The sequence below is a fragment of the Empidonax traillii genome, unplaced genomic scaffold (assembly GCF_003031625.1).
Source record: "Empidonax traillii isolate 1590-97213 ecotype Southwest subspecies unplaced genomic scaffold, ASM303162v1 scaffold507:size695108, whole genome shotgun sequence".
NCBI lineage: Eukaryota > Metazoa > Chordata > Aves > Passeriformes > Tyrannidae > Empidonax > Empidonax traillii.
Genome location: NW_020955700.1, coordinates 426329 through 450930, shown reverse-complemented (window position 1 = coordinate 450930; position 24602 = coordinate 426329). Strand labels below are relative to the sequence as shown.

The following is a 24602-nucleotide window of genomic DNA, read 5'->3' as shown; positions in this document are numbered from 1 at the left end:
TTTTCTTTCCCTTTCTCTTTTGGGAAAACTGCTCCATTAAGAAGTAAAATGTATTGCTCAAGGTCACATAGCAAGTTTGCAGCAAGGCCAGGCAGTAACTTCAGAACTTTCTGGTTTCTGGATATTTGGTTTTGTTTTGTTTTTTTTTTTTTTTTTTTTTTTTTTTTAATTAAACATGAAATTCCGAGCCTACATAAGTCAGGAAAAGTGTTGTCATTGATTTCAATGAAGCTAGGGTTTCAGGCTGTCTCTGACACCACATAAATTTATGAAGTGAATTTTCATAAGCCCTTTGTTGATAGGAGGCACAGATTTCAGTGACTTGCTCAGGGCTAGTCTGAGAGTCTCCCAAATGCAGCTCAAAAGTCTGACTCCAGCCCAAGCACAGCAAGCCTCACCTCGTGAACTTCATCCAAAGGTTACAGTTTCTGAGGAGCCAAGATGTTCTGTTACACACTCAGCTAAATATGCGTTAAGCTGTTCTGAAGAGTGAACAATCAGATCCACGGGTGTTTTTAATGAAGTCTTTGCCACCATCTTGATTTTTTTATTTAGTTATGGTGAGCAATCTACATTAGAGGAGTGAAGTTAATGATTGTGGTTGACTGAGTTTCACTTTCTTGGGTAAGAGGACCCAAGAATAACAAAACTATGCCAGTATTAGCAACTGTGATATTTTAAAACGTGTTTTTTCTTTAAAAATGCCCCTACCCTCTATTTAAGTTACTTTTTAAAGTGGTAATAAAAACATTAAAACTTAAACTACTTTTAGATTTTAAAATCAGCACAGTAAAAGGATTCCAGTTGGTCTCACACCTTTTAAATAACTTGGAATTGTTAATAAATGAAAGAATGCCAAATAGTCCAGCATCCATTTGCATGTTTCAGTTCTCAGAAACACGAGTTATTGTCCTACACTAGCAGCAGTTGAGCTCCCCTGCGTGGTTGTACACTTTGGGTCAATTGGAGGCACGAGATAAAATGCCTAAGCTTGAATTTCTTTCCCCAAAGCTTATTTTAGCCTGTTTCACCTCACGTTTGCCATGCACAGCGATGCATTAAGTCGTGTCTAAACTATGTATAAAATTCCTTTTCCTGAAAAGTGAAGAATAGAAATTATTCTGATGATCTGAGAAAAAAATTGCCAATTCCTTTGTGCAGGTGGAGAAGTTGTTTAAAAAACGGTGTTTTGCTAACAGTTGCAATTCAAGATGACAATCAATTGCTTCACACAGAAATCCTCTTCCCTGACTAGGAAAGTTAATGTAACATAAATCTAATATAGACATCGCCTAGAGTTCTATTATAGGTATATTTGTTGATTCATTACCTTTAATAAGGCAGGGGAGGTGGGGTGGGAAAGAGGAGGCCACCTAGGAGGAGGTTGAAAATCTCTAGACTTCACAATGATTTGAAATCTCAAATCCTTCTTCTTGAAGGAAGAATAAGTAATTTCCCCCCTCCATAAAATCAGCTAATGGTGGTGTACCTTGGAAAGAAATCACTGCTTTGCAGAGGCTTTTTTGTTCTGTTGTCTAGCTTTGCAGGCTTGGCTGATGCTCTGTAGATAAGCCTCCCTCCCCACAAGTGTTGGTGAAGAAGTGCAGGTGTAGATTTGGGGGAGATCTGAAATACTGTAGTTCAAACGGACAAGAAAAGGCCTTAGCATCTGACAGAAGCAATATTCAAAGGGATGGATTTATGATTGTGATAGTAAGATTAGAGGCTCTTAAACTAGTGATGTTTATGCAGTTTGTGCTTGTTTGCAATTTTTTTCCTCCTCTTGCTGTTCTTGAGGAGGCACACCTGATGTGGTATTTGAAGCATCTCAGGAAAGATAAACAAAACTGTGTTCTGGAAGGAGAGCTGATAACTCTCACATCTCTAGGCCCTAAAGCCTACTTGATTTCTTTTTTTGACTTAAAAACACGGATTTGTCCTGTCATATGTGTTTTTGTGTTGTGCTGTAATTAGCTTGGTGTGTGAAAAATCTTCAGTTAGAAACTTTAGACAAGCACTGGATTGGGACTAAACAATAGTTATTTTAAAATAAATATTTAGTATTCATTTTTAAAGCATGTTGTCACTCTTGAGCTCCATAACTGGTATATTTTCTGTCCATCTGCAGTGATTAAGCTGGTGTGATATTTTTGTTTCTAATTTAAAATGAAGAAAGTAAATATTCTAGAAAAAAAAAATCTGATTCTTCATGTAAACTTGGCCTTTTAAACACCTGTTTTTCTGGCAGCTGTATGCCAGTGTGAGATATCTTTGTGTATTTCTGGTTTTGTTTTGTAGCAAGCCAACCAGGACCCTGAGGATTCTTCATGTTCTTCAGCACAACGGAAACTGAACAGGCAGTTTTACAGATTTGTTATATTTCCTGGCAAATGGATTAAAGTCTGGTATGATCGACTTACCTTGTTGGCATTGTTGGACAGGTAAGCTTTTTTTTTCTGCTGCTCTATGTAGGGTTACAGTGGGTGATTCCACACGTCCAAAAAGCAATGTAGACCACTAGAGAAGGAAAAAATGAGCCTTGCGTTAGTGTCTCGTTTTCAGTTTGAGTAGATAGGTGCGTTTTTCTTTAAGGTGAAGAAAAAGTTTCTCCTCAGAGTTGGTTTCAGTGATTCTTCCTACCCTTTATCTTAAGCAGAGATTTTGATTCATGTGAGGACGAGCCTTGTAGAATAGTCTGTAATTTAACTCACAGCAGTTAGATTCAGAGGTTCTGAGCTTTCTGATGAGAAAATCAGAAGTGGAAGGGTATTAGGCTCTTGTAAACCAAGTACACCAATCTTTAAAAAGCAGAAAATAATTTATAGAGTGGTGTACAGGAGATCTGCTGCCTCTGTTTCAGTTCAACTTTATTAGTTTAGAGAAAATTTGTTGTCTTGGCATCACTCTTCAGGCAGTACTATTTGCTATTAGATTTTCCATGGTAATCTGCTGGACTATTAGGACTTTCAGGCATGTTAGCCTACATACGTAATGGCTGCTGACTTTCCTGTCTCTGCTTTTGGGGGGGATGCTGTGCCAAATTTCAGATGAGAGCTTTACCTGCTACAGAAATCAGGCTACATGTCAGGGAGCTTAAACCCCAGAGCAGATGCTTACTAATGTGTGGTGTCTTATCTCTGTGTTTCAATTGCATGGAAAACATCTGCTGATAAGCTCTTTTGTTATAACCTGAATATTAGCATTGCTTTTTATCTCAGCTTCCATGTTCTATTAGAACAGATAAAACAAATAAAACATCAGATGACAAATTTGGTCTTTCATCCAATTCTTTGTTGTCAGACGTACGTTTTTCATTAATGGAATGTCTTATTTCCTCATTTAAAAGTGTTTTGGGTGGTTTTATTTGTGGTTGTTTGTGTGGGGTTTTGTGGTGGTTTGTTGTTGTTTTGGGTTTTTGATGATTTGTTTTTGCTTGCATTTTATAAACATACTCTCCTATATTCAAATTCAGCTCCACTGTGGAGTTCTAATTGGGAGGTGAGTTTGGAGGGGACATTGGACTTTGTTGCATATGCCTTTTTTCCTATACATTTTAGCTATCATTTTGGATAAGGTTTTTGGCATGGGGATGAAATACCATTGTACATGGAAATGTAGTTATGGGAGCCAAACCTCAGATCCTGTAAATTCTGATAGCTGCAGCACTGACAGTTCATATCAACTACAAATGCACCTGCCTTGCTCTAATGAATCTATAAATATTTGTACTTCTCCAACACTTTTATTCACATAGGACTGAAGATATAAAGGAGAATGTATTTGCTGTCCTTCTGGTAGTTCTTGTTTCACTTCTTGGATTCCTGACTCTGAATCAAGGCTTCTGTAAAGACATTTGGGTTCTGTTATTCTGTCTTGTGATGGCCAGCTGCCAGTATTCTCTCCTAAAGGTAGGACACAAGTTCATAGCCAATTGCTGAATTCTCTTCAAACTTCTTTGAAGGCAAAATCCTGTAAGCAAACTTTTTTCTGTTTTGTTTTTAGAGTGTTCAACCTGATCCAGCTTCACCAATACATGTAAGTCTCAGCCAGTAAAACAAGTCTTTATTATCACTTGTGTAATGTGAAAGAGTTGGTTGTTCAGTGAAATACAGGTATTATTAGTTTGCTGTTCTACATGATTGTGGAAATGAAAAAGATGTTGCCTGTGATTTCAGGAGTCTGTACTAGGTTTAATTATTTTTAAGGTATTTGAATTTATCACTTGTATGTGCTTTTCCTTTAAGCTGAAATACGCAGTGAAATGAATTCATCTGAAGTGGTTTGGTGATGTTCAGTCCTGTGGCATCAGACAGGCATTTTCTTTGCTTTCCTTTCGCAGTTACTGAAAAGAGCAGAAGAGCAAAAACTCCAGATTAGCAGCTCAGCTGCATTTTTTGCCTTTTTTTTTTTTTTTTTTTTTTTTTTTTTGGGGTTTTTTTTTTTTTTTTTTTTTTTTTTTTTTTTTTTTAGTTGGGGGATTGATTTTTTTCAATTTTTTAATCTGGTATTGCAGATGTATCTATCAATGGTATTATTACCTCATCAAATGACACAGGTGTTTTCCCTTTTTTATATTATGGTCACAGTTTTTGTGCTTGTGTCCTGAAGAAATGGCCAAGTCTTTGGGTGAATGCAGGCTGTAAGGATCCTTGCTGGTTGCTATGTTTCTGTTGAGTATATCTAGAAAACTGAACTCTGGCAGTGCCAAACACCTTTTTGAAGAGCAAGTCTATCCTTGTCACAGGACTGGTTTAGAGGCATCATCCTACAACTGCAACCTTACCACTTCAGCTGTCACTGTGTCCCAGCATTTTTGGTTTGCAGATCTTTGAAGACGTTTCAGTGGTCATAAAGTCCCTTTCTTGCTTTTATACTGAATGCTTAGTTGCTCACATTTCTTGTTTAGCACCTTGAATGTTTTTGAGGACACCCTCTCTTCCCTCAGGGTTCAAAACTGGCATGTTGAAAAGTTCAGGTCTTCTGGATCATTTCCCTTTGGCAGGGAGCAATTATTTTTGTCAGTTTAAAGGCTAGAAATACAGGCTGAACTTGAAATGGAGGTTATTTACAAATATATGCTGCACACTTCACTGAGACGTATTTCAGAAGATTCTCAGTTTCTTTTCCATTCCAATCATTATGGGATGAACTTATGATGGTTTTGATTATAATGCATTCACAGGAAATACCTGTCTGCATAAAAAGTAGGGAAAGCTAATAAACAGCAACTTGCACATCATAGGGTAATATTTTCAGTATATTATAGAAATATTCCAACCTCAGTGAAAAGTTGGGGTTTTTGGTCACTAAAATAGTATTATTTGTCAGTCCAACTGGCATGTGTCTAGAGATAATTACGTGAACTCAAATTGTTTGCACTTAATCAGACATTAGTAACATGTATATTTGTTTAAAGTGGGTGGCAAACAGTTTAATCAAAACTTCATTATAAACCTACCTGGCCCATATTTTTTTTATATGGGTAGTTTAGGTAGTTTATATCTTTTTCATATTTTATCCTGAACACAAACTAGTGTTTAAACAGAACAGTTTTTGTGCAGGATCCAGGTTTGAATTTCAGGCTCCCACCAAAGTATTACAAGTGTTATTCACCATATAATGTTAAGTCATGCAGCAGTGTAGCGAAGTAACAATAGGTTTATTCACATTTTCTGTATGCTTTCCTAAAACTTTATCAGGGATACTTTCTTGCAAACGTTTTGGTGCACCATACAAATTCCAGTGGAAATGAAATTTAGAAAGTTTTTCCACTAAGAGTTTTAAAGGTGGGAAGGGTTATGGTAAAATGGAAGATTAGCTATTTTTACATTGTATCTCTTTTACACAACAGATATATCTAAAGGCTTGCTTGAGCTGCTAAGCACCTCAAAAATAGAACAACAAGAAGGCGAGAAAAGATACTCCATGTACTTTTTCATAATTCATGTGACTACATTAAAATTAGAGTGTAACGTCTCTTGATGTTAATGTGAGGATGCAGAACAGCAGAGGGATTAAAGAATGAACTGTACTATGCCCATGAATGAAAATGCAGATGAGATTTTTCAGTGTGAAACAAACCATCATGAACCTCAGATCTGCACACTGATTGAAGTTCTATCCGTGGATCCATGAGTAGCCACTAATGCCTTATGTTATCCATGCCTGCTGAGGGGGTTCCAGGCTTCTTGCCTATCTCTCACATGCAGTGTTTGTTACTGTTCGATGTGAGTTTGTCATCTGTAGCCTGTACCATTTTGAAAGACTCTGCTTTCAAGTAGCATCCGGTGAGTTCAGAAAACACAGCACCTAGAGATGCATAAGCTTTTGTTCTAAACTCCTTCAGAGTGCCAGTGTATTCACTTGCTGCTTTTGAACTGCTGGCTGCTAGAAGATGAGAGTCTAATTTTCCTGTCAGCTGGTGCTTTAGCCTTTCCGGTGCTGATCCGTTGGGAGGTGGTGGCCTTTAGTTGCTGTTTACACAAGGGTGCATGGTTCTGGAATGGTGAAATTTGGGAACAGCCTCCTCACTGGAATGGTGGAGAGAAGAAAATCAAGTCCATCCTAAGTGTGGTATATTTTGTTGTTGATGACATGATAGAAGAGAGGTCCCAGTGACTGCAGGGTATTAAATTCAGAGATCCAAGAGATCCTTGTCATGTGCATTTCAAGGTTTCAGGCAAACCCTTGACAAGGTTTTACGTTTAGTAAATGGCTCTATAGAAGGATCAGGAGAGATTGCCAGTAAGTCCCTCACAAGAGACCTGTATAGCTCAGGCTTACAAAGGCATTTGAGCTTGAAAAACTGCAGTCATGCTCTTAACAAGATTTAGAGAATCTCTTGCATAACTTCATTGTCTTGGTCCCATTACCTGCCAAAGCAGATAGCTAACTCAGTTGTGTAGCTACCGTAGGCAGTTTCATAAATCCCATAAGGCGCTTTAAAAGTATTTTTAATTTCTCCTTGTAAGCTTTTCTGTAGAATTGAACACATGCACATTTCTTTGTATAAAAAGCCTTCTGTCTTTTTCCTCTTGCAACCAAAAAAAAATATCATTAGATCTTTCTAAAATTTTCCCATTAAAATGCTTTGCAGTCAAAACTGCTGCTTTACTAAAGGGAAGTGTTTGAAATTATTCTGTCTTTGCTGAGCAAAGTCTTAATATTTTTATCAAAGTATGAGGTGCACCAGTGCTGTGTTGGTAGGATCTGAATATGTTTCTGAAACATATTAATGAGAAATATGGACTTGAAAAAGCCAGTGCCATTTTTTATCAGACTTAGGGAAAGGAAGATTTTTCATTGAAATTTTTATCAGCGAAGGAAAAAACATTGTTCAACAAATGAGATGTAAAATATAAAAGGAATTGTGCATCATTATTTAAATTCTTCTGAAGGAGAATGCAGAGTGGAGTAATTTCACCAAGATGAGATCAGTCTTGCTTGTCAAAATTTAGTAAGCTTGTCTAGGAAAACAAAATAAGCCCTTAATATCTAAAATAACTTGTTGAAACACGCTGTGCTACCACATGCCATTTTGTTGAAGTGCTATGTAGCTTGGCCTGTCAGTGGCAGGCACAAGAGGGCTTTGCTCCTATTTCTCTGTTTTGTTTGTTTCTAAAACCTTAAAAGATGAAATGTAATGTCCCTCAAATGAAGGATGTGAATGGCAGTGATGTCAGATGTGGGGGCTGGAGTATTTGTTGTGCTCTAGGAAATTCATTCAGCTCCAGTGCATCCTAAGCAATGCAACAGTTGTGCAGCCACTGTCCCGAGTGCATTGCTGCTGCATTGCTTTGCTCCTGTTGATCTGATTGTAGGGAAGATTTCCTTTTCAGGATTTTGTCTCATTCGCCATTACCACCTGAAAAATAGGGAAGTAGTATTTGCTCACACATTGCAGCTTTCAGGATTACTTTGGAAGCTTCTTTCTCAATCTTAATTAGCATTATTATAGTTAGTATAGTAAGAGTGATTGAATGAGTCTATTCTATTCTAACTAAGATGGAAGGGACCTACAATGATCATCTAGTTCAACTGCCCGACTGCTTCATGGCTGACCAAAAGTTAAAGCATGTTGTTAAGGGCATTGTCCAAATCCCTCTTTTAAACACTTACAGGCTTGGGGCATCCACCACCTCTCTAGGAGGCCTGTTCCTGTATTTGACCACCCTCTCTGTAAAGAAATGCCCTTGACGGAGGCAGCAGAGCCATTCCTACATGTCCTATCACTGGATACCAGGAAGAGGAGATCAGCACCTCCCTCTCCACTTCCCTCCTCAGAAAACTGTAGAGAGCAATGAGGTCACCCCTCAACCTTGTCCTCTCCAAACTATACAAACCCTAAGTCCTTAACTGCTCCTCTTAGGACATTCCTTGCAACCCTTTCACCAGCCTTATTGCCATCCTCTGGATGCTTTCAGGGACCTTCACATCCTTCTTAAATTGTGAGGCCAAGAACTGCACACAGCACTCAAGGTGGGGCCACACCAATGCTGAGTACAGAGGAATAATCTCCTCTTTGACCAGCTGGTTATGTTGTGTTTGATGAATCCAGAGGTGGTTTACCCTCTTGGCTGCCCAGCCTCACAGCTGACTCACATTGTACCTGCTGCTGACTAGCACCCACAGATCCCTTTCTGCACAGCTCTCACCAGCCACTCCTCTCACAATTTATACTTGTGCCCAGCATTACTCCATCCTAGGTGCAGAATCCAGCAGTTTATCACATTAATCACTGCCCAAATACTTCAAATTTTCTAGTTCTCTCTGCAAAGCTTCCTGACCCTCAGCAGAGTCAAAAGCACCCCCCAGTTTGGTGTCTTTGGCAAACTTGCTAATGGTGCATTCAGCTCCTGCATCCAGATCGTTTATAAATATATGGAACAAAATCGGCCCTAGAACTGAGCCCTGAGGATCTCCTGGTGACAGATCACCAGCCAGATGTAGCCCCTTTCACTACAGCTCTTTGAGCTCTGCCTGCCCTTCAGCTAGTTCTTCACCCAGTGCACTATAAACTACTTTAGAAGTAAGAGTCAAATATACACTGTAAATCTAATGGAGTGTGTCAGTGTTCTGTGTGGAACTGCAAGGTGTGTGTAGTTAAACCTCTGGACTTCTAGTCATCAACTCTGTCTTACCCAACTGCCTTCAAATAACTACCACGCAAAGATAAAACCAGGTTCCATAGTTCAAGAGGTAGGATAAGAATGTAATAGACTTTTATTGTATAGACAATAAGATAGACTTTGATCTGGAGTGCACATCAGGATATAAAACATTAAGTAATTGTTTTGGTGTTTGGTTTCTTTTCCTAAGTCACAGATCATATTTAAGATAAATGAACTGAAGTCTAAAAATTGCCAGAAAGTAATATTTTAAGTGATTTTTCTATTTTAAGGTCAGATTTTTATTTTTATAATTCTCCATGGATTATTTTGTGGACATGTGTCCTTTTAAAAAAAAAAAAAGGCATTCATATGATTGAAACTGATGAAACAGCAAGCATTTGTGTCTCTAACTTGATTCATATTCCATGGACGTGAGGTGTGATATAAGCCCTTGAGTTCCTTGTAATCTGCCACCTTGTTAACTGATTGATCCCAAAAGACAGTACAGATCAGTTAATAGAAATGCTAACATACAAGCTTGGCTGACAGCCAAACAAATACAGCTGCTGTTTCAAGTCAGTAAGTAGACACAAAAAAGATACGATCTTTTATTATACACATTTGAATTGCATTTTACAAATAAGAACAGTTGCACAGCAGCTTTATGCAAGGCAAACTTGGGTGCTGGTCACTTGCTCCTGGCTCTTCACACTCAAGGAATCTTTTGACTCACCAGCATTTAAAATGCCTTAGCTACCCTTAAGCTTGCTACCAGGAGAACTATTAAGGTTTTTCTTAAGTGTCTGTTAGTTTCTAGGGCCTATAGCCCCACAGCAGTGTTTTGTAGGATTAATGAGAATCAATTGTGTGAGAGATGTGTATGAAAGACATCAGATGAGAATCCTTTCACATCCTAATTCCTTTGGATCATCATTTCAAAGTGCTTCAGACCAGAAACTGCTGATGAGTGTCACTCCCTCCAGAAGGGATGCTGATTTGCTCTTAAGTGATTCAAAGTAATAAAAAAATTAAATTGTATTGGTGCAAAAAAATCAATCCCCATGACTCACTCTGCACCTAGGAGGTGCTCTACTGTTTTTGTTTTTTTTTTTTTTTTTTTTTTTTTTTTTTTTGCTTCCCAAGATTCAATTAAAAATTAATTTTGTATTTCATAAAGTAAAAAAAAAAGTCAAGCTACTTAAGCAGACATTCAATAGAAAAAATTTATCTACATTATTTTCATTTTAATTTCAATGAAAGGAAAGTTTCAGACAGATTGAGGTTTTTTTTCTCCACAGAAAATGTTGGCTCCTGCAATTACTATGTTTTGAAAGTCCAGAAGATAAGGTTTTCAAAAGTGTAAATGATTGCTGAAGTCAGTCTTAACTGCTCCTTGTGACTTTTGAAAGTCTTCTCTGGAGAAGAAAAAGTACCTTGTAGCATTTTTAATATTAATTATAATGTATAAGTCATTAAAATATTTTGTCTGACCCCTGACCCTCTCTCTAGTTTAATGCAGTGCACACAGTAGGAGAATGAATACAGAATTCAAATGCTTTCTTTTTTCTTCCAGGGACACAATAAAATCATAATCTACAGCAGACCTGTATATTTTTGTATACTGTGTGGCCTTATTTTGCTGCTAGATGCTGGATCTAAAGACACGAATCCTCCTGTTTATACAATGTATGGCTTGAAGCTCTTTTCGCCTAGATCTCTCCAGTCAGCCAGAGACCACGTAATAGGTGAGTCAGTATTTTTCCTAGTACTGTAAAAATGAATTAAGCATTAGCCGGGGAAGTCTGTGTTTTCCTGTGTTGGCAATCAAGTGCATGTTTATGGAGGCACAACTCTAAGTCAAGTTGATAGAAACGTTTGCAATGACTTAAGACGGGGATGGGGGCAGCTGGCAACCTTCCCTCATGTAAAAGGAATTCTTAATGAAATGAGGATAATAGAAATGTCTCCATAGAAAACTAACAGTCATTGATCTTATTAGCAAAAGACATCATCTGTGAAATGGAGTTATTCTTTGTAAGGGATTGTCTGTACAGAGCAGTTATTGCAGAATAAGTTGAGTTTTAAATTTAGTGCCTGGAAGCTAATCCATGCCAAGTCCTCACATGGACATTCTTCTGCTCATGAAGAACACGATTTTTTTTGGTTTAGTTTAATCATGCTGTCCATGTGACCAGATAGTGTGAAGCAACTACTCTACAATAGCTCTTTCAACCTGTTTCCTTTTGGAATCATCTTCTGAGGTCGCTGAGGGTATTCAGATATTACCCCAAACTAGGTCTGATGATCCCTTAGCACTCATTTGGAGTGGCCACTGCCCTATTCCATCAGGACACTTCTTCCTGTTGAACACCACACTTGCAGACTATACCTGCGATGTTAACACCAGTTGTGTCATGGATACAAGTGCTGAACTTGTGGAACTGGACTCGTGTCACTAGTGCAACACTGTTAAAGTATAAGGTAGGAGATGTGAAGTTTACCGTTAAAGTGATGAAAATTGCCCAAAAGCTGTGTTGTAGTGTACCAAAGATTGCCTATTGGTTTGTGAATTTAGAACCAGGAAAACCTACTGTGGTAGAAGAAAAAACTTTTTGTGATATAGAGTGTATGACCTTTAAGGTCTTTGTTCAGCTGTGACTGTTGTACTTGTGTTTTGCTGTACTCAAATTTTATTTGGGACTATTATTCCCTGAAACGCATACCATTTTTAGGAAAGTCTCCTTGTCCTTTATATGGGTACATTGACTCCCAGTTCTTCAGACCAGAAACTGGGGAATATGAAGGCCTGCATCTCAATTGTTTTAATTAGCTTCTTTCATTACGTTCCTTTGGTCTCATTAAAGTTTCTCCTTAAATCTTCTTTTCTCTGTCTGTCAAAGGTTAGCAGTAAAAATGCTGATAAATAATTCAACAAGAATCTCAGATGACACTTGGGATAGAGATAAATGAAAAACTATAGCAACCAGTATAAGAAAATGAAATGTGGTTATAAATGTGTTAATTTTGGCTGGCCTCAAAAGAGATGGCAGAGCATGTTCTTGAAGCAGCCTGGAGGGGGTGGGGGAGACAGGAAATACAGGCTCACCTCCCCAGATAGCTTCTGTTTAACAAAAGAGGGAGAAGAAACCCTTTGCTTGTCCCCGGTTCTTGTTTTGCCAGGGTATGTTTGTTCAAGTGATGTCTGGTGCCACACTGTTCACAGTGCATCTACCTCTGTAAACCATGGCAATCTGGCATCCTCCGGCATCTTGCTGAAGTTTGAGTATAGAATCTCATAGGTAATGAAGGTATAGAAGTATTTGGTTTGGGCAATAAAATCAGGAGGGAAGTTGGTCCCACTGCATACCAATGAAGTGTTACTATTGTTTTGCATTTTTGCCTAATTGCTGGGTATTTTTGATCTCTTTCTGTTGATTTATCATCACATGGTGATTTTTTAGTTTATATTTTTATCAAAATTTATTGTGATAGAGTTTATGTGCTCGAAAATCAAGGGATTTTTGACTGTACATTACAAATACCAAGGAAAGGAAAAGTCTCATATTTCAGGTGTTTACTACAGTAAGAAGCAAAAGGGATGGAAAACATAGAAAGGACATATGAAGCAACTAATGTGATGCTGCATAGCATACTCTGATAAAAGTCTTGCAACAAGATTATAAAGGGAAATAATTGGAAATTTGTTAGATGTGTAACCTAATTACTTAGAAATGGGTTTTCAACAGGTCCATTTCTTTGCAAGCGACCTACTTATGATCTGATTCTGTTTTATTTTAGATTGGTGGTGATTCTGCTATTGATTTATACTTACATTAGTTGGGAAATCATGGCTTTAATTCTGCCTATGGTTTTCATCTTGATTTTCTTATTTTAGCTGACATTATTTTTGCTACATTAACATATGAAGTGCAAATAAAAGTACAGACAGAGCCAACCTCAGTCACTGGGTGCTACAGGTGTGATTAGTAATAGAAGTCACTATGCACTTAATGTATGTGATGAAACCATTAAACATTCAATAGGCAAAATTATTTGTGAAAAAATATGTATTATTACACAGCAAATGGACTAGTACTCAAATATGTAATTTTTTTTAATTGATAATTTTCTAAACTTCTAAAATGTTTGCGGTGATGTTGCCATTCTACATTTCTCAAAAGACCCAAATTTTCCAAAGTCAAAATTTGTGTTTCCCTCTTACATTGCTGTGATAGATATTTGTTTAGAGGAAACCTTTGAACTGGGGTGTTAAATGCCAGCAACTCACATAAGCATCTCTTTGTGGTCCAGGTCTTAAAGGTGTGGAAATGTGTGATGCTTAAATAAATTCTCTGTGGAATTCATAATGCAATTCCAAAGGATTACTCAGTCACTTTTATTGTCTGCTTCCCACAAAGGACACCATTGCTCCTAAATTCAATCTTTTTGTAGGTGGCAAACTGTTTATTTTACTCTCTGCACTTCTTTGTGCAGGATGAAGTAAACAAAGCTGCTTTAGCTAAAGAAGTTGTTAAGATTGTTCAAGGTCTTAATACAGAGAGGGTGAGCTGAGGATAATTTTGTAGTCAACTAACTTTTCCCACCTTGTTTACATTTGTCTCTTTGTATTTTGGTGTACTGTCAAATGTCTAATCTCATCCTTCCTTCCACTGCTCTTATTCCACTTTTTCTGAGGTTGCTACAGCAAAGGCAGTCATTTGGACTCTAAGTCAGTAGTCTGAGATGAGTTCTGGCAGTTTTGCTAGGCTGTTTTCTGAGGAATAAGATCTCCTAGAGTCTCATCAGTGAGGTTTTGGGATAATTGATCCCATGGCAAGTTCTATCTGGCCTGCTAAGCAGTTTTCTGTCATGCCGTTGTCTGTCTTCAAGAGTGGTCCTTGCTTGGTCCTTGCCCCTTGGGTAGGGCTTGGGGGAGTAAAGTGCAGAGTAATAAAGAAAGAGGAAATCAATTTTGGCATTTGCATATAAAAGATTGAGATGACCATATTTCCTCATTTTCTTATATATGTGTAATTTGTACCAGCAGCAGGAAGTAGTGTTGAAGGGTGCATTGTGAATGTGAGTATACTTAGGTGAGTGCTGTCTGTGTTAAACACTTGGCAAGTTGTTTTTTCTCCTGCGTTTCACTTTCTCAGCAAGATTTACAGTGTTAGATAGCAGTACTGTATAAGAAGATGAAGATAAAAGCTGTCAGATCAAACTTGGTGTATTGTTTCCCTTTAGCACAAGATTCATTAGTAAGATGAGCTGGGAAATGTGAAATTAGCATTCAGCAAAGAACATAAATCCTATTGTTACCTTTAAAAATCTGAATGGGGGGAAGGGGAATAAGTGGTACTTGTGATTTGTTTAATTTGCTTTTTATAAGAATGAATAGGAGGAAACTCCAGCCTTCCTAGCGTATAAAAAGTAACACATACTTGTTTACAAGGAACAGTGACTGACACACATCTCTGTCCATCACCATGCAGAACATTCTGGAACCAGTGTAATGAAGCAGTAAGAGTATGACTAAACATGTGCAAGCATCCTTGAAAGTTTACAGTATTGGAGACTTGGGTCAAGTGTGGTTTTAAATGCTTTGTTAGACAACCTTGCTTAGCATTTTCTATGGTGGAGCTAAGAGTAAATGGATGGGAAGGAGGAGTAGCTGACAATGAACAGAACAAAAGACTAATTTATGACTCCTGCTTTTCCTTGAATGAAAGGCAACCATTTAAACCAGCAGTTTTGTTTAGAAAGAGAGTATGTAATGTTTTCAGACTGGATTTTACCCCCGAGTTTCTTTCCTGTTTTTAATGTTCTTTCCCTACGGCAGAGATAAAGTCCATACAGCTGGAAGCTGGGGCAATGTTCTGGGGAACTTTCATTATAGATTTGTACCATTTTTGTGGGCTGCTGTAAGTGTCTGCTGTCGATTTCTGGCAGAGGCAGGATGTTGTGGTAACCAAGATATTCAGAGTCTTAGCCAAAAAGTATTCTTTGTTTGTTTATATTGAATTGTTATAGGTGTGCATGAGCAATCTCAGATTCAAGGAAGATGTTCCAAAGCCTGCAAATTACAATTTCTGTACTTTAGAAGGAACAAATATAACTTTGAAATTATGTGAGAAGCATTAAAGAGGCTACATAATGCTATTTTCTCTGCTACTGCTTTTGTCCAAACTAAATCTTAAAGTTACCCCCCGAGCTTTAGTTTCTTATGCTTAAAATAACATTGTTTTGAATACATGAGAAGGCAAGTGTAATCATTGCTGCTAAGGTAAAGGTATGGTCAGTTGAAAAGTTTTCAGAATTTATTGCAACAGTTTCTTATTTTGGTAAAATGCATGTTTCTCTATTTTTCGTACATTGAAATGTATGACTGTGAACACTTTTCTTTTTTCCTTTAGTGTTCTTATATTGCTTTCCTGCAATTTCTCTCCTTGGACTTTTCCCTCAAATCAACACCTTCTGCATATATCTTTTGGAACAAATAGATATGTTGCTTTTTGGTGGTTCTGGTAAGTAGCAATCTGCAGCCTGAGTGATTCCTTTCTGGTCTTATAACCTTAGATTAGAATATATTGTTGCATTTTTCAAAGTACAGTGCATGTTAAAGCTCAAATAGCTAATAGTATTCATCTGATTAGATTTCTTTTTTTTTTTTTTTTTTTTTTTGAAAAGTTGTATACAAATTGTGCTATAGGCTGCAGAATATGGTTGATATCAAAGAAGTCTTTCCTGGCATGCCTGATGTGACTCTTTACTATATTTATTAAAAAAGAAAACCTTTAATTTTTTTTTTCTGTTATAATTTTAGAAAATTTAGAAAACATTTAGAAAATTAAAAAAAGTTTGCGTTCTTTTATAGTAAGGTATACTGACAAGATATTTGATTTTGTTGGTGTTATTTTAGTCAGAGATTAAAGAAGGCCCTTGAGAGATGATGCATTGGGATTTTTTGTTGGTAGTGTGTTTGGGATTTTTTTTGTGTTATGGCTTAAGTAACAGAGGTGATTGAGATCTGTGTACACTGTTAGCTTATTTTGGGTTAGAAACAAAGTCTCTCCTTCCCATTTACCACATGTTTTTCATCATGGAATGATGGCAGAGTGCAAACTGGATTCCATTTGGATGAAACTGTAGGGTGCATCCTTTTTACTCTGAACACTAATGAGCATACAGTCTGTGGGAAGAGACTGGGGACAGTCCCATATCACGGATATGACACGCTTAGCACCTCTCATTCCACAGACCTACCCTTACTGCAATCATTCTGCTTGCTACTGTAGACATAGGCTTTGGCAAGTGATAGGGGTGTTTTGCTTTTTGTCTTATAAATTCCATAGTGAACCTGCAGGAAATAATGGGTCAGATAAAGTGTTCATCACCATAATGATGACCCAGTCCATGTTGAACCCCAATCAGAGCATGGTTTTGCAGCCCCCGTGTCTCCCTTGTTGAGACTTCAGAACTCCTCATTCTGTCTGACAGCTTTCCCTACCTGGCTTTTGGAAGCTCTTGAAGGAGATGATAGCAAGAGGTCTTCTGGCGACCCTCTCTCTCTAAGTTCATTTATGTGTCTTGATATGGTGCAAAGCATGTTGGCTGAGCAAATCAGGATGCCTTTAAATGATACCAGAGCCCATGCCTCAGGAGCAAAGAGGAGAAAAACTTCACATGGAGTTTGACTAGAAAACTGCCAGTTCTGGAGATCATTGCATTCCTGCTTGGTAGCAACATGAAGAGGCATACTGATATTTGAAAACAATGTTCAGTAACAAAAAGGAATAGTATGAGACCTCAGGTAAATGGAAAAAACAGGAAGTGTCGTGGCATTGGCCCTTCAGTATTAGCTGTAAACAGTTTTGTGAGCGTATTTGGGGCATTGAAGGTGTTAATATCTAGCTTTATGATATCTGATTTAAATCTCTATACTTCTTGTAATGCAAGAACTGTTTCATTTTTTCTTTTGATTGCATGTTCTCATTTAAGAAGAAATTAACTAACATGTAATTTCTGTATTTCAGCTGCCGCTGGGTTTGTATCTGCGCTATACAGTATTTCCCGAAGCTTTGTCGTGCTGATTGTCCTATATGCTTTCTGCTTCAGTGCAGTGAAGGTAAGCCAGAAAAGCAACACTGTAAAAATTCAAGATTTCAAGCTGAAAATTCATATAATCTAGGGAGACCAGCATTGTTTGGTCCTACATTGCCGTTGTTTATCAAGATAAGCTTTGAAAGCCACGCTTCAGGTTCCGCTTGTTAGCTGTACTGAAATAGACTGAAACTGTAGTAGAAATTCTGAAGTAAATGTGTGTCTAATACCTGTGACTGTTTGCCTCTTACATGTAGCAGTCTGAAATGATCCACTGAATTTTCTCTACAAGGATGAATGGCAGCCTTGACTTGAAAAGCTGCAGCTCCTATTGACCTACACAAACCAGGCTGAATTTGATCAAAATTCCTAGTAAGGTTTTTGTTGTTGCCTAAGTGTGCCTAAGAGCTTAAATGTCCAGCTTGGGCCTACATGTGGACCATCTAACCCAGTAATGTATCTGCATCCACAAGGAAATGCAACTTAGGAATTTAGTGCAAGCCAGATGACCGCGTTTGCCACTCTTTTCTCTAATATCCCTCTAGTACCCACAATCGTTACATTAGGGATGTTGGAGAGTGTGATTACTTCATTTGCTGTCTGTGGACTTGTTGTCTATGAATTTGCCAAGTCCCTTCCTGAATGTGTTTTCCTTGTGTCTGTCACCAGCAAATTCCAGGTGTTCACTGGGCTCAGTGCAAAGCAGTGCCCTCCTTCATCAGTTTTAAACTGATCTGTTAATTTCACCAGCTCTTCCCTATGCCTAGTATTGCAGGATTTGTGGAAAAACCTGTTCTGCATTCGCTGTATCTGCTACCTTCTCACTTTTGTAGTCATCAGTCATATTCCCCTCACCCGTCTTCTCTTTAAACTGAAGAGTCCCAGCCTTTCTAGTGTTTCCTTGTAAGACAGCTGCTTTCTCAGGAGCAGCTAAGCCTCTGTGCCTTCTCTTACTCTTTGTGACCTTCAGATGGGAAGAGTAAGTGTGTATGGTGCTCAGGATGCAGGTGTGCCACAGCTTTATATGCTGGCAAAGCACTGTCTGCCTTGTTCTTGGTTCCCTTACCACTGATGCCCAATGTTGAGGGGGTTTTTGCTGCGTTTTGGACCGTATTCAATCTAAAGTGTTTTTTTAAGTCCATGTCTGTTTCCTCTGCATTCTTTTTCTCTGCCTTCAAGTCTGCTGTAAAATGCCCAGTGACCACAGCAAGACCAGAACTTGTACTAAACTTGTTAGAGTTGTAATAAAATTTACCCTATAAGGGACAGTCTTTCAATACAGTCTGGATGCTGTCAGTGTCTACGCAGGGATCTAACAGGATGTGTCACGATTTACAAGCTGCCCATCTTCAGGGCACATGTCAGAGGATGCTTTGTGGTGGCACACATGCACAGCACACACAGAGATCCCAATACGAGGTTCTATGATAGCCAAGGATTTATCATGTCAACACCCAGGCTGGCAATTTACACAGATGAGAGGGGCGATCATGTGTTTCTTTAAGGGAACTCTTCATGGAACATGAGCATTTCTATAATGGCTTTTAACAATTTTTCAATTAAAATTTTTAATAGGAGCCTTAAATCTAAAAGAGGACAATTGTAATGCCTTAATGGTCACTTGCAGGTGATAAGAGCTGGCTGTGAGTGTGTTCTTAACCATTCCCAAAAGTAAGGTAAAATGTGTTAAACCACTGTTTTATCTTGCCCCTGGGTGGCTTGAGTCCATACGCAATAAATTACAGCAACTCAGTTGCTGAACAGCGCTGTGCTAAGACACTTGAAATTAAATGTCCTTGAACATGTGGTGTAATCCCATGTGGGGAATCTCCTGTCACCCGGCTCACCCAGTATATCAGTTATACTTGTTAGACCTGACCCACCCTGTGTGATGCTGTGAAGTTTAACTGCTTCTTATGCAGTTTCCTAAAGTAGCTAATATTCCTGCTACTGTTTTCTGGCTGTCTTAATGATTCAGAAACTGGCAGCTGGGATGGAGAATGAGGCACTCTGTAAGGATGAGCAGAATGAGACAAAATGGAAAACAGGAGTGAGAAACAATGAGGAAAATGGAAAGGGCTATACGGACGGGAGGAGTTGAGTTACTGTTAAACAGCCAAATATCTGGTGAAGGGATTTTTTTCTTTTCTCCAAGGTTAGCAGAGGGTGATTCACTAGTTGAAGGTGGGGAAGTTCTGTGATGGATACTTCAAAAAAAGTTTTTTTGTAAACCGTAGAAAAGGAAAGCCACTTAAAATAGTCTACATACTCTTTTCTCAGCATAATACTTTAAATTACAGTATGCAGGTGGCTTTGTAGATAAGCAATCTCCGTGTGGATTAGGCTTCAAACTGCTTAGAAATACGCTTTTAATGCTACCCTGAAGTTGTAGAGTAGTGTGGAAGATTTACAAGATATTTGTTGTAAATTACCAATATTAAGTTCAGACTTTTTGTTCACACAGAAATTATGGTTAATTTGAATTTTAATGGCACTGTTCTTGTGAAGGCACTTCTGAGGAGGTTAATTTAGAGCATGTAAAGATGATTCCTCTTGCTTCTGCATATAATCTGTCTGCTGGGGTGCTTGATATTTCATACATTTTTTCTTCCAGAAGTTATGAAATAAGCACTTGTGTTAACCCTCCTTGTTCTTCAGTCAGGTCCAGAGATTTATTTTTTTTTATTATTTTGGACTGATGTCTGTAACGTTGCTAGAGAATGATTCTTTGGTTGATGGAGGAGGAGTAGGAATAGGCTTAATCCGATCCTAAATAGACACCACTGTGAAAGGTGGCCTAATACCCCTGTAACTAACTACAACTCTTTTGATATGTAGTGAGCTACAATTTCTGATCTTAATTAAGTGAAGTTTTGAATTTTTGCTGCACTAGAAATTGCAGAGTTTACCTCAAAACTGAGCAAATCCTGTAGTCTCTTTCATTGAGGTGTTTGAAATAGCATCTCCTCCATGCTGGCATTTTATAGCTGTTATCTGTTTTTTATTTTTGTGTTACTCTTTTCACTTTTAGTCAGTTTGGCAAAACCAACAGAGCACAATTTTCAATATTTACGGAGGTAAAAAAAATCATCATAAAAATTTTCAGGGCAGGGAAACATGACAGACTACTTGGCAGAGGATTTCTGGGTTGCAGTGCTTCTTTTTGGCTGAAATGCAGCATCCTCAAATGTAAACTCTCTTTCTTGGCAGAACATCTTATAGCTCAGCAGGTGTAACTACTAGAGTTCTATTTCCTGAAATAAATTGCAGAGCAAAATGGATCTCTAAGTGGTTTTGTGCTTTTTGTTGATGAACAACTGCTAACATCAAATGTCCAGGCTGAAGACCATTTTAGTGGTATCAGGCTTGAGCCTCTCCTTCCTTAAGGAGAGGTTTGTGTTCTTGTGTTCTAATTATTGTCTTGCAGGGTGAAATAGTCTAGCCTCTTTTCTCTGTATATATTAATTAATCCAAAAGGAAAAATATCACTCCTGAAGAAGTTCATTAGAAGAATAAATAATTTACCACATAATTTTCCTTTTTTAAAAAATAAAATACATTTATTTTATAATATATCTGTGTTTTTAAGTGAGTTTTTCATGTTCATTTTTAGATCATAAACTATATATATTTTGTATACATACATAAACTATATATATACAATATTTTGGTTTAGTTGCATTCAGATTTTGAAATTATTTTAGAATAGCAAATTCGCAGCGATTAATTCTTTGCTCTAGAACTTCAATTTTAGAAAAATTAAGGAGTAGGAATTGTTTTGGGGTATGTCCACAGAACAGTGAAAGGTGTTACTCCAGCTAACCTTCAGCACGTGAATATAAGCTCTGATAATTGAGACTAACAGGCCTGTGCTGAAATCCTGTGCCTTGTCCAGACTGATTTTGCTGTTGAATTATGTTGTACAAAACCAACTGAGAGCCTGTTTAAAAAAGCAGCTGTTGTATAGACGTATCATTAGTTTAACTTTATAATTGTCCTGGATTTTTGTTCAGATAAGTTGCCTGAGGAAAATTATTATACAGTATTCTCAGTTGAGAGTTCATGCTGTGACCTCCAGACAAATGCATGCCCGACAAATTCATCTGGCCCTGCCACTCTTTCTGAATGACCTTGCAGCGCATTTGTCCTCACATAACCAGAAATATTTTTCTCTCTTGGATAAAATGCACATACCACCTAAAAGAGGATGGACAGATCTCCAGTCTCATCTGAAAAGTGAGTGTATGGTTTGGATCAGATGGCAGGGTGCTGTCGTGTCCCATCACAGGACCTCATCAGAAGTATATGACGTGTTCTGGGGAGTGGCTGCACGCTGCTCACCTGGCAGACCCATGGTGTTTGTTATGTGGCCAAATGTGCACTTTCCACACAACTAAAACAAGGGCCGGTCTGTTACCAGGGTCAGGCACAAACTCTCCACGAGATGATAATACCTGTGTTTGAGTTGTGCAACTCGGACGCTTGAAGGAGGAAGAGGAATGTATTGTTCAGAGGTGAATGGGAAGTGAAGGGTTCCCAGCTGCTCTGGCCAGGCAATTGGATCTTCTCCTCACAGTGCTCCTCAGCAACTTTGACTTTTCTTGATATTTGTGCGGAGGAGCTGTGGGTCTGCAACTTATCAGGACCTCCCCTGGTGGTGCTACTACTGGGATGATCAGTTTTCTTTTTCTGTAAAGCTTTCAAATTAAAAAAAGAAAGCCCAAAATTGTTCACGGTAGGAAGTACAGAGTATTGCATCTAACACTATAACTATAACAGATGATTTCTCCAGAAAAATCCTGAGCACAAAATAGCTGATCTCTGTCTGTGTGTTTGAGGCATTGAGGACTGATGGACAGGAGACTGTACTGTGAGCAAAGCAGGTTTACAAGTCTCTGTCTGACCTAGCTGGTGAGCAGAAGTTGTTTCCTCTGGTGATGATGTGAAGTCACATGGATAGATTTTTATTTTACAGTCATATTATCCCAGTGATGTAAAAGTGGTTTGGCTACAGCTTTCAGGTGCTGTGAAGCATCTTGTCATACGCATTATCCCATGACATATCCCTGTCATGAGTGCTAGGACACCAGCTGCTTATCCAGCCTTAAATACAACAATACTGTGAACCTGATAACAGATAAGCAAGTAGATAAATGCCTTAGCTTCTGAAGTACAAAGACCGGAGTCTTTGTACTGCTTGCTTTGAGATTTCTTTGTCTCTCAGGTCTCTGTTTAACGATATCATCATTCCTTATTCCAATTTTCTCCAGGTCCTCTGCGAACTTTCATTTAATTTTGTGTAATACAAAGCTCTAAATCCTAAGCATAGTTTTTCAGCTCTTCTGGTCATTCCATGGATTCTTGCACCTAATAGCAGCCATTTTTCAGCTCACTACTTTTTTTGAAGCTATTGGGTAACTGAGTTTAGTTTAAAATTACCTGAGTTCCCTTCAGCTTGGCTTTATTTCTGATTTTGTCTTTGGTCCTGTAATCTTAAAAAGAAATTGGCAGCTCTAATAGCTACCTTAGCTTTGATATACAAAAGGATTTTCTCTTTTTCCAGGAGCAAGTGTTTTTATTTTCAGATACTACATCCATCAGATTGGAGACACGGGAGCTTCTGTGCTTTTTCACTTGACTAGAATTGCATGATGTGCTGATTTTTGTCTCCTGCTCCATCTGTTTTGTGGTCTGCGCAGAAATATTTAAGAGATATTTAAAAAAAAAAAATCAGGTATACCCTCCTACTTTCCCCCCAAATATTCAGTCTGGAATTTAGCCATCCTGGTATCAGTCTTTAGCATTCCATTGTTCCAGTGTTTCGCTGTGGGGCAGAAGAGCACATCCCTGAATGTTTCTGGAATCAATCAGTCTTTGTCTTCTGCCTTCTGTTCAAATCAGTTGGCTTGGATTTGAAACTTATCCAAAACCAGTTAATTACTTGTCATACAGCTTTTTTTTTTTTTTTTTTTTTTTTTTTTTTTTTTTTTTTTTTTTTTTTTTTTTTTTAAGGAACTTGCAGTTTATTTTCATCAGCCTGGGAAAACATCAGATTTTTTGACTTGGGTCAGAAAAATTAAACCAATATGAATGTATTGTTGCTTTTTTCAGCTCTGTGTAATTGTAAATTCTTTAAAATGTAAGTTAGATAGCTTCCGTTACCTCATACCTGAAGACAGTATTTTCTGGTAGCTTATTTATTGCTTCAATGAAGAGTTACTAAAAATCCTGTGTGGATTTTAAACTGTTCTCAGCTCATACTGATGTAGTTTGGCTTGTTTAATGAGTTTTAAGCTCATTAATCAGAATAACAGTGTTTCTTGATTCCTATATTCCTATTTTCAATGATGCAGTCTGCATCTCTGTGCTAATAATTTTGAAATATTTGTCTTTGGGTTTTATAGTGGGAAAGAATTGCAAGCATATGTCTCCCTCAATCTGCTAAGACTGCCCAAATAAATTTCTAAACAGCACTGAACAGGCTCATGTGTATAGACAGAATTCCTGGACGTGTAAGTGACCAAAAATAGAAGTACAGTATTACTGGGCGGCTTTGTTTCTACTACATAAAATACTTCTAATTCTTTTGGAGGTTTTGAGAGCAGGGCTCATCAATTTTATATTCTTTACAATTTAGAGACCCCCAAGGTTCAAGCAAGAGCTGTTGGGGTGTTAATTCTGGAGAGTATTGCCAGATACCCCACATTTCAGTAAATGATGTTTGCAGCTGTAGTCTTGCAGTCTTGCACTGTAGACATGACTTCAGTAGTCATGATCTTAGTTTTCTGTGTATAGTAAGGACTTATTTTCCAGATATCACAGAAAAAGTATATTATACCTGTAGAATCTGACATGGCCCAGGGTGGCTCTTACTGTATGTCCCTGTATAGGAATGTAGAAATCTGCACCACTTCTTTCGGATAAACTCACCATTATGTGAAACATGAGTATCCATTCCTCCTGCCTGAAGCCGTTGCTTATCTTACTTTTTAGCCAAGGAATCCTGGTCACAGTCTGGGATTCTGTTGTTGTGTAAAGTGGTGTGTGTGTGCACACATAGACACCCTTGTGTCAGTCTCATCCTGATGGAGTTTAAATTTCAACAGTGAAAATACAGTCCAAGATAGCAGCTGGGAGTGCAGTGGAACAGAGACAATGTTGCTTGGAATGGGCATTGACATCTGTATCACTTACCAAGTTTTCGGAGATCATCTGGGAATGTAATATTTTGTTTTCCATGGATGATGAGAAGATGTGGATGGTGGGCATCTCTGTATAGAATTTGTCTCTAACCAATGTAAAACAAGGCTCATTAATTCAAATTTTTTGGTTGTTAGTGTTCACTGGAAATGAGTATCCATGGCAATATAGTGTTAAGCTTATAGTTAATCT

The 24602-nt window shown here is 38.0% G+C and overlaps 1 protein-coding gene across 1 annotated transcript in view; it reads left to right on the top strand.

Moving 5' to 3' along the window:
- The window catches only part of PCNX2 (pecanex 2), a 156679-nt gene that overhangs the window by 38978 nt on the left and 93099 nt on the right, over window positions 1-24602 (top strand). The window contains exons 10-15 of the mRNA XM_027896657.1: window positions 2299-2441; window positions 3755-3908; window positions 4003-4035; window positions 10684-10855; window positions 15524-15634; window positions 17144-17235. Of these exons, the coding sequence (XP_027752458.1) occupies window positions 2299-2441; window positions 3755-3908; window positions 4003-4035; window positions 10684-10855; window positions 15524-15634; window positions 17144-17235 (705 nt within the window). The remainder of the gene's footprint in view (window positions 1-2298; window positions 2442-3754; window positions 3909-4002; window positions 4036-10683; window positions 10856-15523; window positions 15635-17143; window positions 17236-24602) is intronic.